At 35.5% G+C, this 12,980-nt stretch overlaps 1 protein-coding gene across 2 annotated transcripts in view; it reads right to left on the bottom strand.

The window, feature by feature from the left end:
- Tsp66E (Tetraspanin 66E) overlaps window positions 1-12,980 on the bottom strand; it is a 39,241-nt gene that overhangs the window by 6,624 nt on the left and 19,637 nt on the right. For both annotated transcript variants that reach the window (XM_089089530.1, XM_089089529.1), the window contains 4 exons: window positions 12,835-12,909; window positions 8,973-9,071; window positions 6,352-6,480; window positions 5,021-5,203 (listed from right to left, as the gene is read on the bottom strand). In XM_089089530.1, the coding sequence (XP_088945656.1) occupies window positions 5,021-5,203; window positions 6,352-6,480; window positions 8,973-9,071; window positions 12,835-12,900 (477 nt within the window). In that variant the 5' untranslated portion in view covers window positions 12,901-12,909. The remainder of the gene's footprint in view (window positions 1-5,020; window positions 5,204-6,351; window positions 6,481-8,972; window positions 9,072-12,834; window positions 12,910-12,980) is intronic.

The raw sequence follows: 12,980 nt of genomic DNA, 5'->3' as shown, positions 1-12,980 counted from the left end.
CATCTCCAAGAAGAGCCGTTAGTTACTGACAAAAATCTATAAAAATTCCTTTTCCCATCTCCTCTCTTTAGGCGCTTTGATCATCTAATGTCTCTCAATTTGACAGTTAGTTGCCCTTGGACAAGGAGACAAAAATTAAGAACGTAAAAAACCGAAGTAATTGTCAAGTAGATATTCCGATAGTACTAATTAAAGTCATTGTCGATGATCTTTCAAGGCCTCAGTCTTCAAATTTTTACCAAATTAACTCCACCGGTAAGTTCCCATATTTATGGAAATTAGGTTTGTCACCATGAAAAAAAAAATGTACTCAAGCAAGATTTTGCTGGCATCTAATGCATTATAATTGCCCCCATTTCTCCAAATAACAGTAAAGTTTTTTAGCCGAGTTGTTGTTGGAACAGACGATTCCAAATGTTGACCTAGGGCGATCTTGAAACTTGCGTTCTACATTGTTATTGTTATCATTATTGTCATGAGACGCCTCATCAAACTAAGTCGAAACTCAGGCCACAGTTGCTTGAGCACCAAATGCCACAATTACCACGGTATCCATCACATATTGCCAATTTATTATCACAATTGTCAATTTGTGTTTTAGTATGAGTCTATAAAGACAAGATAAAAATACCTTTTGCAATTACAGAATAACCAGTCCAAAAGAAGTTCCGTTAGCGAAAAGGTTGTGACAAAATTGCTTGAGCAAAAATAAAAACAAAAAATAATGGTTTGGGCCTAGGCACTAATTTCCCCATCCTTACCATTTACCTTGCCGGCTGTCAAACCTTGCTTTCCAAAGGTATATTCTCCAGGTTAACATCCAACATATGAAATGTTTCCAGTCGGTATCTAATTCACACTATTAGCACAAAATATAATAAACTTGAAAAACCTAACGCATGTCTCAATATTATACCAGTAAGCTTAAAAATCTTTGATTTAACCTTACCCCAATACATTGGTAGAATAAATCCTATATAATTCTATATAAACTTCAAATTCGCCACCATTTGATTAGAATCGTTGCGTCTCTTTTCTAACAGAACACAAGTAGTGAAATAGCTACACACCTATTTCGTTCCTCTTTCAATTTACAATGGTGTGCAACAGGTAAAGCTTGTAATGACTAATAGCCGGCGTCAATTTTTACAATACATGGGAACTTGTTGCTGATCTAACTGTCTTAGAAACATGTTTCAAAATTTAGAAAATAGCCCAATGAACATTCTGGAACTGATATAGGATGAAGAGGTTACTAACGATATGGCAGTTAATCCTTCGAACTGAACAATCTTAATAATTAATTGTGTTAAAATTCTCTCATTCTATCCCCTCTGAAATGTCGGTTAGTACTACGAAATTATTTGGTATTACTTTCTTCAACATGATATCTTACAAAATAATATCTTACGACATGCAAATGCCCCAGCTTTCTTCTTTAGACTTCTTAGAAAGTTAATACGTCCTAAATGACACTGTTTGAGAACTAAAGGGGAACAAATATTTGATTACGTTTTGCTAAAAGTAATCTATAAAACCCTCAACAAATTCTCTATGCCCTAGTCATTACCCCCCTCCCTAGACCTCCCTTCCTTATCCGGCCTAAAAAAAAGATCTCCATTTTTACCCCAACAAAAATTTTCACAAAAATATACAAATAGTTTCACCCATATATAATTTAGATGTGAATTAAGTAAATCCCCTCACCATCTTTCCGTAATTTTCTTTGTGTTCAGTTTTTCTTCTTTTTTTTTTTACTACATACCGTGTAGAGTTTATTTGATCCGTTTTTGGATAGGCTATTTTTACATTCTATATTCTGCTGATATCCTTTAATTTTTACAGGGCTTATTTTATATATTTGACACTAGATGTACATTGACAGAATTCGTTTTTTATTAATTTTCAAGGTAATTTTTGTTTATTTTGTATGAAACCCTTTAATTATCTTAGAGTTTGTGATAATCCTTTCGAAATATACATTACCCTATGACCAATACCATTATTATTATGCGTCTAATCAACCACAAAGACTTGTGTGACAAATGCGACTTGAGGACAAAAATTCCAAGAACTTTAGGACTCTCAACATACCCTGTTTGATTATTTGTCTGAATATAATTTCTCTTCCATTAAACAAAACAATGTTGCGGTTCTTTAAAATAAAGAATATCAAACAGTTCGTGGTAACGAACTGTAAGTAAGGAGCGACCCGGATCAATAGTAACCAATACTCTAAAAACGGAATTTTGAAAACAATATATACATCAAAAGAATCAAATTTTTGTGCTTATTTCAAATATATAAGTTTCACCAAGTTTAGTTTTACCAATAAAAAATTATGCGCCTGAGTAAATTTGCCTTATTTTCGAAAAAAGAGTGCAAAAATCCCAAATGACGCTAATTGTTTCTTATAATATTTGAACATGCTTGGGCACTGAATGTATTTTAATTTTGAACAAGCTTAGGGAGCTAGTTCATTCCACAAAAGTCAAACATTTCCAGGTGCTGAGGCCAAATTCCCATCAGTGCCCATCAGCCTTTTGATACACGGATGGTGAGATGCCGACTTCTCTCTCAAATGCGATTTATATTCTGTTATTTAACTCATATTGTAACAGGAACTTTCGTACTCTTCTAACTCTTCTTGATTTTGGAATAAATTAACGATGAGAAATTAATTCAAAACAAACAAGTTTTTTCAAATGAAACTAAAGAGTAATGTTAAAACCCAGAACGGACAGACATTATTCCGTGCATGAGGGTGTTGTCCCCTCCTTAATACCTTGCTCTTTACGCTAAAGTTTGACTGTTTGTCCCAATTTTTTAAGAACGACTTTTGAAACACAAGGACCGTTTTAATTACAATAGGAAGCTTTTTAAGTGGTAAAAATTTTAGCGCGAAGAGCAAGGTTTTTGTGGAGGGAGGGGGGATAGCCCCTTCATATACTGTATATTTTCTGTCCGTTTTGAGTCTTAATGTTGCTCCTTACTTTCATTTGAAAACTTTTTTTTCTTATTTAATCTCTCTAAGGCATTGGGAGGTTATATTGAGTTTATATTACTAACAGAAATTAATAGTGAGATCAACCTATTTAGAATTTATACATCCTATTAGCCATTGGAATTTTTCGGAGCGGGAGAAATAAGGTAACTGACCCCCTTGAAATGACCCCTTTGAAATATCTAATTTATGTACACGATACAATTACTACTGCATAAAATCCATAGCGTATAATTTGGTAAAGAAAAAGGAGACAATAAATAAACTTTAAGCACAGATCAGTGACCCAGCAATAAATCAGTGCTTCCAATTTAAGAATAAAACTAGTTCTGTAATTATAACCCGACCGCTAAATCTTGAAGTACTGGAAAATAATACGCACTTACTGCGTAGCCACGATTAGTAAGAAGGTACTTGTCCCTGATAACAGTTTTGAAAATTGTTCCTGGTGGAAATTTTTGAAAATTGTTAGAAAGTTTCTGGTGCAGAAGTAAACAAGAGAACATAAATCTATGGAAATGTCATAATGACACATAGGTGCTGACAGGTCCGACCCTAACCTGGGAGGTCGAATAACGAAAAAGACATTTTCTGTCACAAATATTCGAGGACGACGCATCTTCAGACCAAACCCAGAGGGGAGGTGGAATACCCATCGTGTTCAGTTACGAAAAAACTCTTTAAATATATTGAAAATAACTACACTCAGTAACAATAGCAAGCTTTGGGGATTTCAAATCTAACCCAGGATTTCATAAGAGATCAGTACGTGTTTGACATTCATGCTTTGGCATCAGTCTATAAAAAATAAAATAAAAATACCTTTTGCAATTACAACAAAAGCAGTGGAAAAGAAGTCCTGTCGAAAAGAAGTTCTGGTAGACTCCAAATTTTTTGGGGAAGGCGAATTTGTCTGTGTGTAATTCCCGGAAGCAAAAGCCAAAACAGACCAGAGCAGGAGAAAACACTTCATGATCGTGTTATTTTTAGGACCGCGTTAAGTTGCTTTTATCATTTTTATAAATATTCGCTTCTTCTTTCACATTAAAGAGCTTCTAGGTTTATAACAACAAACCCTCGATTTTTGTCGATTATTAATTAAAAAGGAAAATCCTCAAAAGAAATTATCAAGAGAAAGTAAAATTGATAGTAATTTACGGAGCTTGAAAAATTATTCAACTTTATTTCTGCTCATCTTTGGCTTAACACAGTTCTTTACTTTTCTTTGAAAAGCTTCTTCCGTTAAAAAAGTTTTCAAAAATGAAATTCTGTCTCTTTTTAATTGACAGAGTTTTTTCATTGATTAGATAAAGAATATTCTACATCTTTTCGGTTTTTCTCTACAAAAATCCAGATTTTGGCTTACTATTTATGCGTTGGACAAAATTTTGCAACATTGTATGCAATACAACGCTTTGGATTAATGGGTAAATGGAAACTATTTAAATATATGGATTGAAAATCTACACAAACTTTAAGGCTCTCAAAGTTTGGCTATCCCAAAAATTTTATGGCTATCCCAAAATTTTTATCGGACGTCTGCAGAATAAGCGACGTGTGAGAGGCTGGCTTGCCCTCCAATCGCTTTCGACTCTTAAAAAGGGCACTAGAACTTTTAATTTTCAATCGAATGAGCCCCCCTTCAAAGTTTCTAAGACAACTTTTTCCATACGAATTACTTTGGTGAAAAATAAATTAATGAAAAGCAAAATAATACATAAAGTCCCCTTAACCCTTTAATTAGGCAACGCTATAGCGCTGCTTATGATAAATGTATCCATTTTATCGGCTGGCAGTTTTTAAAGAGCCTTATATTTCCTAGGACTACATATAAACTTTATTTATTTCATCAGTTGAAATATAATCTCCCTCTAGCTTTTAGGGCGAAGGAGGTTTATTCCCTTGCATTTTTGTCAGCAACAGAATTCTTCTTGAATACAGCAATGAAAGAAAACAAGACGACAGACTATTCAGTGAAAGAGCGAGAATTGAAAGCGGGACTAGGACATCATTTACCTCCGCCATAGCAGCATTCCATGCAAGAGTAATGGCATCCGCCTGTTTCATGGTGGTGTAGTGATCCTTGATAGTTTGAGTTAGGTAAACCTTGAGCTGTCTCTCCGTTTCGCGTCGATAAACAGCGGCCAAAGTACCAGCTGCTATTTCCATCGTAAAAATCAGCACAATGAAAACACCATACTGCAAATAGTAAATAAGAAGAATAAAAAAAAATATTTACAACTATTGCCAATTCACCTTAATTTTTACCTTATTATATATAAAAAGACAATTTTACCAATTGAATATTTAATTCAGTTGTTATTACCAAAACGAAATTTATCAAAGACTAACCAAAAGGGTCGTGGTAACAAACTGTAAGCAAATAGCACCATGTGTCTATTGTAACTAAAAAACTAAATTTTGAAAAGAATAAATATGTTCAAGTTAAATATCATATCAACCTGAGGCAATTTGCGTAATTTCAGAGGGGGGGGGATAGAAACAGTACACCGTCATATACGAGGGTGGTCTGAAAAGTTTACGACCTAACATAGATAAAAGAATGTTGATCAAATTTATTTTAATTTTCTACATAGTCTCCTTGTGACTATACACTTCTCCAAGCGATGCTCCCATCTCTTTAATCTATCAAAATAGTACTCGGCATTCTTCTCTGCAAAATAATTGTTAACGAAGGTGATTGCCTCCTCATTTGACAAAAATTTTTGTCCTCCGAGCCCATTTTTTAGTTTAGGGAACAGAAAGAAGTCGCTTGGGGCTAAATCTGGTGAGTAAGGTGGATGGTAAACAGTTCAAACCGTAATTCATGGATTTTCGCCATCGCAAATGTTGAGGTGTGAGACGGGGCGTTGTCTTGGTGAAACAGGATCTTTTTTTCTGCTAATGTGGCCCTTTATCCGCAATTTCTGCCTTCAGATTGTCAAGTAAAGATGCGTAGAACTCTCTTGTAATGGGTCTTCCCTTTTTGAAGAAAATTGATTAGGAGAACTTCATGACTATGAGCTACATTTCTAGCTAGACAGCTGGCACACACAAAACTACTCTGAATCGTTATTCCAGGCATAGACAAGAAGAAATTTTCTCTGTTCTTTCCAAACTATCACAACCCCCTACCCCTAAAAAACAACTAGATACTAGTCAGTTATTTAATATTTTATTTTTTTAATCCACGCCATTTTCTGGGCTGTCTGGATGAGGAACTTCAACGGCAGATTCAAGTAATGTTTTTCCTTAAAACACAGCAACAGAATATTGTGGATTGTTAGAAATTGCGATTCGGCTTACTACAAGATTCATTAGCCTATATAGTGAATTAGTGATCTTACCAGCATTAATAAGAGCCTTGACTCTTTGATAGCACCACAGTAACCAAGGAAACTGATAATGAACACAAACGCTCCAGCGGATATCAAGATATAGGCTCCCTGCTCTATTACTGGTGGCTGACTATATTGCTAAAAAAGAGAAGGGGGAATTATTTGAACTTGTTTTTAGAACTGGAGTGTCTCACTTCAACTTGATATTGTTATTTCCAAAAAAGCACAAAGCTTCAAGACAGAATACACACTTACATACACAAAGAAAAACGAATATACACTTAAAACCAATTATATGATCTTTAGCCAAACTGGTGTTATAATTACTTACCTGAAAATTTTTTTTTTTTCGGTGATTTTGTAATCAAGTTTTCGAGACAAAGTCCCAGGGATCTTTGTTGGACCTGTACTGGAAGAAACATTGCAAATTTATATCATCTGAGGCTGCGAGAGGCCTAGGTTTACTTCAATGTTTTCGTAAATTTTCTCAGTATCTGTGTTAGAAACCATTTATTGTATGATTATTCAAGCTTATATTTTGTGCGGATATACAGTTTCGGAAAGTAATTTTTATATCAATTACAGAAGAATTCAGAGCAAGGCGGTTCATATAACAGAATAATATGCTAATTTTAGTCATTAATACTTCTTATAGATATTTGGTATTTTATAGGTTAGTCAGTTAAGCGATCATCAGCTCTACCACTAGAGTACCAAACCTTGAATGGTATTTCACCAGTTTATTTTGCTGAAACATTATTCCGATTATCATTTGTATTTCACTAGGAATGCAGATAAGCTTGTATATGAGGGACGATTTCCTCATTTAAATCAACATAATAAAAATTACTTCTTAGTCGTGACATAGAATGAGAGCAGGTTGCTGGTCAGGATGATAGTTCAATTTTTCTTTTCGTCTTTCTGTTATTCTAAATTTACCCTCTTGTCTGTTTTTTTCTTCATGCTTGTACTGTTGATTTAATTCGTCGAACCATTGTGCACCTGCCACTTGACCTTCTGGCAATCAGTGGGCTTAATTCGGGGGGATGGGTATGTGCCCCATAGATTTTGAAAAATACCAATTAGGGCATTTTGATTGAAAAATGCTTTTTTTCACTTTCATTGAGAAATTGAATAAAACGACAGATCCGCACCCCCTAGATTTTGGAAAGCACTCCTCCCTTCCAAAAACACATAATTGTGAATTGGCACCACTACTAGCAATGGTTGTTTTTTAGATTTTTTTTTCATTGTATAAATTGATTGATGGACAAAAGATATTTAAAATTCCATCATGACTGAAAAATAATATTATAGCTCAATCCAAGTGATTAAAACAAGATTATTGTACTTATATGCACCAACATTGGGGATTTCGATATGGCATTCTTTTCTTTGAAAATAAAGCAGAAATGAAAAGTATATATCCCCACACCAATCCCATGATAAGCCAGCGCTGCACCATCACCATCTGTGCTAAGACATCATTTGTCGTTATTCCTCAGCTCCATGTAGCACTGCTGCAAATTCCCGATGACCAATCGGTGTCATTAGTTCAGGTTGACAGAACTGCAAACTACCTATTGACAGCCCCTGTAAGGCTTCTTTGCCATGCTGAATTGATTGGCTGTGTCTTAACTCGTCATCATTTTGCTTTTATCATCTTTTTCGTTACCAGAACTCAAAAAGAGGAATAGAACTGTAAATATCCCTTACGAATATTCTCCTTCCAACATTCTCCAACCACTGCTTCAATACGAATATCCCTGAAGGAAACAAAGGTGACAAAAGTGCATCTCAAGCTGAAATGCGATTTCCTTGGTTCTAAAATTTGTAGACCTCTTCGGGTTAAGGCTCTTCGGCCAGGGTGATCCGAGTGGCACACTAATCTTTTGAATAGTCGATATTTTTAGAGTTTCTAGCTCCTTTTTGGACATTCTCTCAAAAATATGTTTTAGCAATCGCAAATCGCTTTTTAGTCGAACATGAATAATAGTAACCATTTACAATTCAGTGATAGCAAATTATTATTATTCTTTTAAACAAGTAACAGTTACTTTCAAAAACTGTTTTAATTTTTGGTTATTTTAGTAGGCCAAGGCCTGTAGGCTGTAGCTACTGCTGTAACCATGAAAACATTGACCAAAATTTACACTTCGTTCAATAGCGATAATACACTCAATTTTTGTTGTTTTTGGCATTCAATGGGTAATTGAAATCATTGAATTGCGTGTCAGAACTCAATAAGCTGTAATTCGTCTTTTTCTAGATAGAAAATATTGGTGTATTTATCTGTCCAGATAAATTAAAAACCTTCCTGTTAGAACCTTTCTTGATATGTCCTATAAAGCTGCTACATTTTTCATTCTAATAGGTTTTTCCACTTCAACTATAATTTTTGGCGCAATAGGAACAACATAGGTGTAGAGAGACGGAGATTTATTGATGATAAGAATTACACTTATTTAATAAGGAATTGCAATTGGTTATAGTCACCTGTATTGGACGTGGGGATAGTAGTATATGTACGTTTACTGCAAGAATCAAGCCACATATACTGGCACAATTTGGGCGCTTATATCTTGTCTTTTTTTTTACATCGAAAGTAAAATCAATAAAGGTGACTGTACCTGTAATGCTTCTTGCTCAGTTAATCTCATCAGCGCAATGAAGGAGTTTTGGTCAGCAGCCAGCCATATACCAACACAAAGTACAACCATGCCGCCAAACTGAAAAAAAAACAACCAATTATTGTATAGAAGCTTGAGCTTTCTAATTAAAGTCACTATTCAAGTGTTTCTTTCACTTTTGCTTTATTATATAGTCTATTTTTACTGAATCAAAGAGTCGCATAGGGTTATTCTTGGACGGATTTTTTTTTTGTTTCAAAATCCAATAGAGGGAAATGAGTCTTATATTGAAATAATGTACAATTCGAAAAAGAATGGTTAATATCAAACAACACCTTGAGGTACTCCTTGACATTGACGGCCAAAATATTAAAATATTTGTGATTTTTTTTTCAAAAAAAAAAGATATGGACATTTGTTGTGATCCGACATAATTTTCTACTGGTGTGGATCCCACTAGAGGCGAATGAACAAAAAACTTCATTATGTGTATAGTCTATAAACGCTGCAAATGTTCTATAGCCGTCTATAAAGGGATGAGATATTTGATAAGTAAATTGTCATTAGAACAATACAATTCGTCAAAAAAAGGAAGAAAAAGGCGAAAGTAGTGAAAGAAACGCTTGACGTTAGGCAAACAAAAAGATCGACAATTTTTTGTAGCAAAAACAGCAATGTTACCAGGAGTTTACAATAGATTCTCTAAAATTGTGACGACATAACATGCGTCCGTATTTTGAAAATCAGATGTCAAGTATAGACACTCAAATTGTTTTCGTGAAACAAAATTCCGGCGCGCAACTGTGCCGGCATGTTGGAAACGGTGGCTGGCGTTTACCCCCTCACCGGCGAATACCCCCCGCGGGCAATAAGCCTCCCCCCCCCAAAAAAATACACCCCGTGGAAAATAAGGCTTTCCTAGTTTAGAATTTTATTTGAGTTTTATTTTTTTAACTTCCGTAGGGGGATGGAATTTTGGTACTTGTGTATTATGCGCCACTCACAAGTTTACGCTGTGTAAAATTCGAGAACACACCTTTTTTTTTGTTAGCTTGTTCGTTACTTTAGAAATAGATTTGCGCTATAGATTTGCAAATTAGGAGGGGGATGGGGTAAGCATAACGGGTCTGCATGCAAAATGTGTTTGGTACAATTATTCTGCATATTAGATAGATAGATAAATAAGTGTATTTTAAAGCCAAATATACGGTCATGAACACAGTAAATTAACATAAATGAATAGAGTGAATGGGGGGGGGGGTGTTTAACTCCCCCAAAAAATGCCCTTCCATTTTTTTAATTTCCGTAGGGAGAAGGAATTTTGGTAATTGTATATTATGCGCCACTCACTCAAGTTTACGCTGTGTAAAATTCGAGAACACGCCGGTTTTTTTTTTTAGTTTCTTCGTTACTTTAGAAATAAATTTGCACTATAGATTTTCGAATTAGGAGGGGGGGGGGGGTAAGCATAACGGGTCTGCATGCAAAATGTGTTGGGTACAATTATTCTGCTTATTAGATAGATAGACAAATAAGTGTATTTTAAAGCCAAATATACAGCCATGAACACAGTAAAATAACATAATGCCTTCCCTTGTGCTTTTGATTTGGAAGTTAAGCTGGATAATGCGTATTTTGTTAAATAATACGTATATACTTTGCAAAACAAACGGAATCAAAAGTACTTTCAGCGTCGCCTCAACGCGGCGGGGAAGTGACAACAGGGTGATGTTAGATATGACTTTTACGAAAAGAAAATAATAATCAAAGTAAGGATTAATTTCAGATATAAGCATCCTGGACCCAAAGCTCTTCTTTTTTCTATATTACTTGAAAATGGTTTTCCAGTAGCTAATAATTTCGCAGTGTTGTTAATATCTAACTCCACTCTGGCTAAGCACGCTGAATCTATTTATCTGTAAACTCAAAGCTATAAGAAGAGCTGACGCATTTGTAGTAGTCTTAATTTAAGGGTTTGGGGATATGATGGGCGTGGAAGGGGGAGGGGGTGTTGTTGCCCTCCAGTCACTTTCGACTATTTGAAACGGCACTAGATCTTTTAATTTCCAGGGCAACTAGGCCCCCTCCCACGTCACTTTTTCCCAAAATCGTCCAATCAAAATTTTGAGATAGTTTTTTTTTTCTTCAGCATAGCTATAAGGCCCAATAACTATGTCTTTAGAGGTAAAATGACCCCCTACATCCCCTGGGGATAGGTTTTTAAGTTAAAAAAATCGTCCTTTGTTTTATCTGTTATTGGGAAGTATGCATACATTTTTCGGGTGGGGAGGACGAATTTTCTGCTGGGAGAATTTTAAATAGTTTCCAGGAGATGAAATTTCAAGAAGAAATTTTGCGCGGGGTGAATTTGCAAGAATTCATATACGAAATTTCTTTATATGTCTTGCTTTCTCTTTGCCAATTTAATTTTACGCGTGGGGATTTTAAGGGTAATTGTCCGGGGTAAATCTTTGCCAGGATTGAATTGTCCAGAGGATATTTCTATGGGGAGGGGTATTTTTCGTGGAAGAGGGCATTTTTGGGGGTGGTAAACCCCCCCCCCCCTCCCATTCATTATATTTATTTATGTTATTTTTCTGTGTTCATGGCCGTATATTTGGCTTTAAATTACACTTATTTGTCTATCTATCTAATACGCAGAATAATTGTACAAAATACATTTTGCATGCAGACCCGTTATGCTTACCCACCCCCCTAATGTGCAAATCTATAGCGCAAATTTATTTCTAAAGTAACACAGAAACTAACAAAAAAAAAACCGGTGTATTCACGAATTTTACACAGTGTAAACTAGAGCGAGTGGCGCATAATACACAAGTACCAAAATTTCATCCCCCTACGGAAATTAAAAAAAAATGAGAGGGCTTTTTTTGGGGGGTTAAACACCCCCCCCCCCCTCCATTCACTATATTCATTTATATTATTTTACTGTGTTCATGGCCGTATATTTCGCTTTAAAATACACTTATTTGTCTATCTATCTAATATGCAGAATAATTGCACCAAACACATTTTGCATGCAGACCAGTAATGGTTACCCCCCCCCCCCTAATATGCAAATCTATAGCGCAAATTTATTTCTAAAGTAACGAAGAAACTAACAACAAAACCGGTGTGTTCTCGAGTTTTACACAGTTGAGTGAGTGGCGCATAATACACAAGTACCAAAATTTCATCCCCCTACAGAAATAAAAAAAATAAAACTCAAATAAAATTCTAAAATTTGGAAAGCCTTATTTTCCACGGGGGTTAGGCTATTTTTTTTTGGGGGGGGGGGGTATTTTCCTCGAGTGGGTAATTTTCGGGGGGGGGGGGGTATTCGCCGGAGGGATATTCGCCTAGAACCGTTGGAAACACCATTTGCTTTGCGCATTGTATATTACAATGTGGAAACCACTTCTCACCCTTACCTGCTTTCCATCCCCAATACCAGTTATAAAGGATCAAGTAGGAGTGGATCACGACAAAGCGACTGACTCTATTTTGGCTATAACAAAATATTGCGACATTAGGTGGGATTCAACCCGCCGAATTACATTGTCTTAAGTTTTTCCGAGCCTCATTGATATCAAGATCGCAACTGGTACGAAAAAAAGAAGGATTAAAAATAACTCGATCTCTAACCTAACATTGTTATTAATTTCTTTATCATCTTTGACTGTGCTCATCCTCACAATTTTTTATTCCATAGTCAGCCTCAAATATAAGAATTTTGATACGTTGCTATGGTATCCACAAAAATTCACACTTTACCCAAAAGAATCGGGCCCTAGACCCCCTCCGGAAAAATGAAAGCTTTGCACTAATTTTCAGGAGAGTAGTTAAGCTGTGAGATACTTACAAAGAAGAAAAAATTTAGAAGGCATAGCAAATATTTGACCAATGTTGCTCCGCAGCTTAGGCCCATCTTTGAAACCTGCAATTTAAAGAACGGATTTAGAATGGGATCATATTTCTCACGCCAAGACAACGCCCTATAAAATACGA

The sequence above is a fragment of the Artemia sp. Qi Xiang Cuo genome, chromosome 5, assembly GCF_049724085.1.
Source record: "Artemia sp. Qi Xiang Cuo chromosome 5, ASM4972408v1, whole genome shotgun sequence".
NCBI classification, from domain to species: domain Eukaryota; kingdom Metazoa; phylum Arthropoda; class Branchiopoda; order Anostraca; family Artemiidae; genus Artemia; species Artemia sp. Qi Xiang Cuo.
The sequence above is the reverse complement of the archived record's forward strand: the minus strand, read 5'-3'. Positions and strand labels throughout refer to the sequence as shown.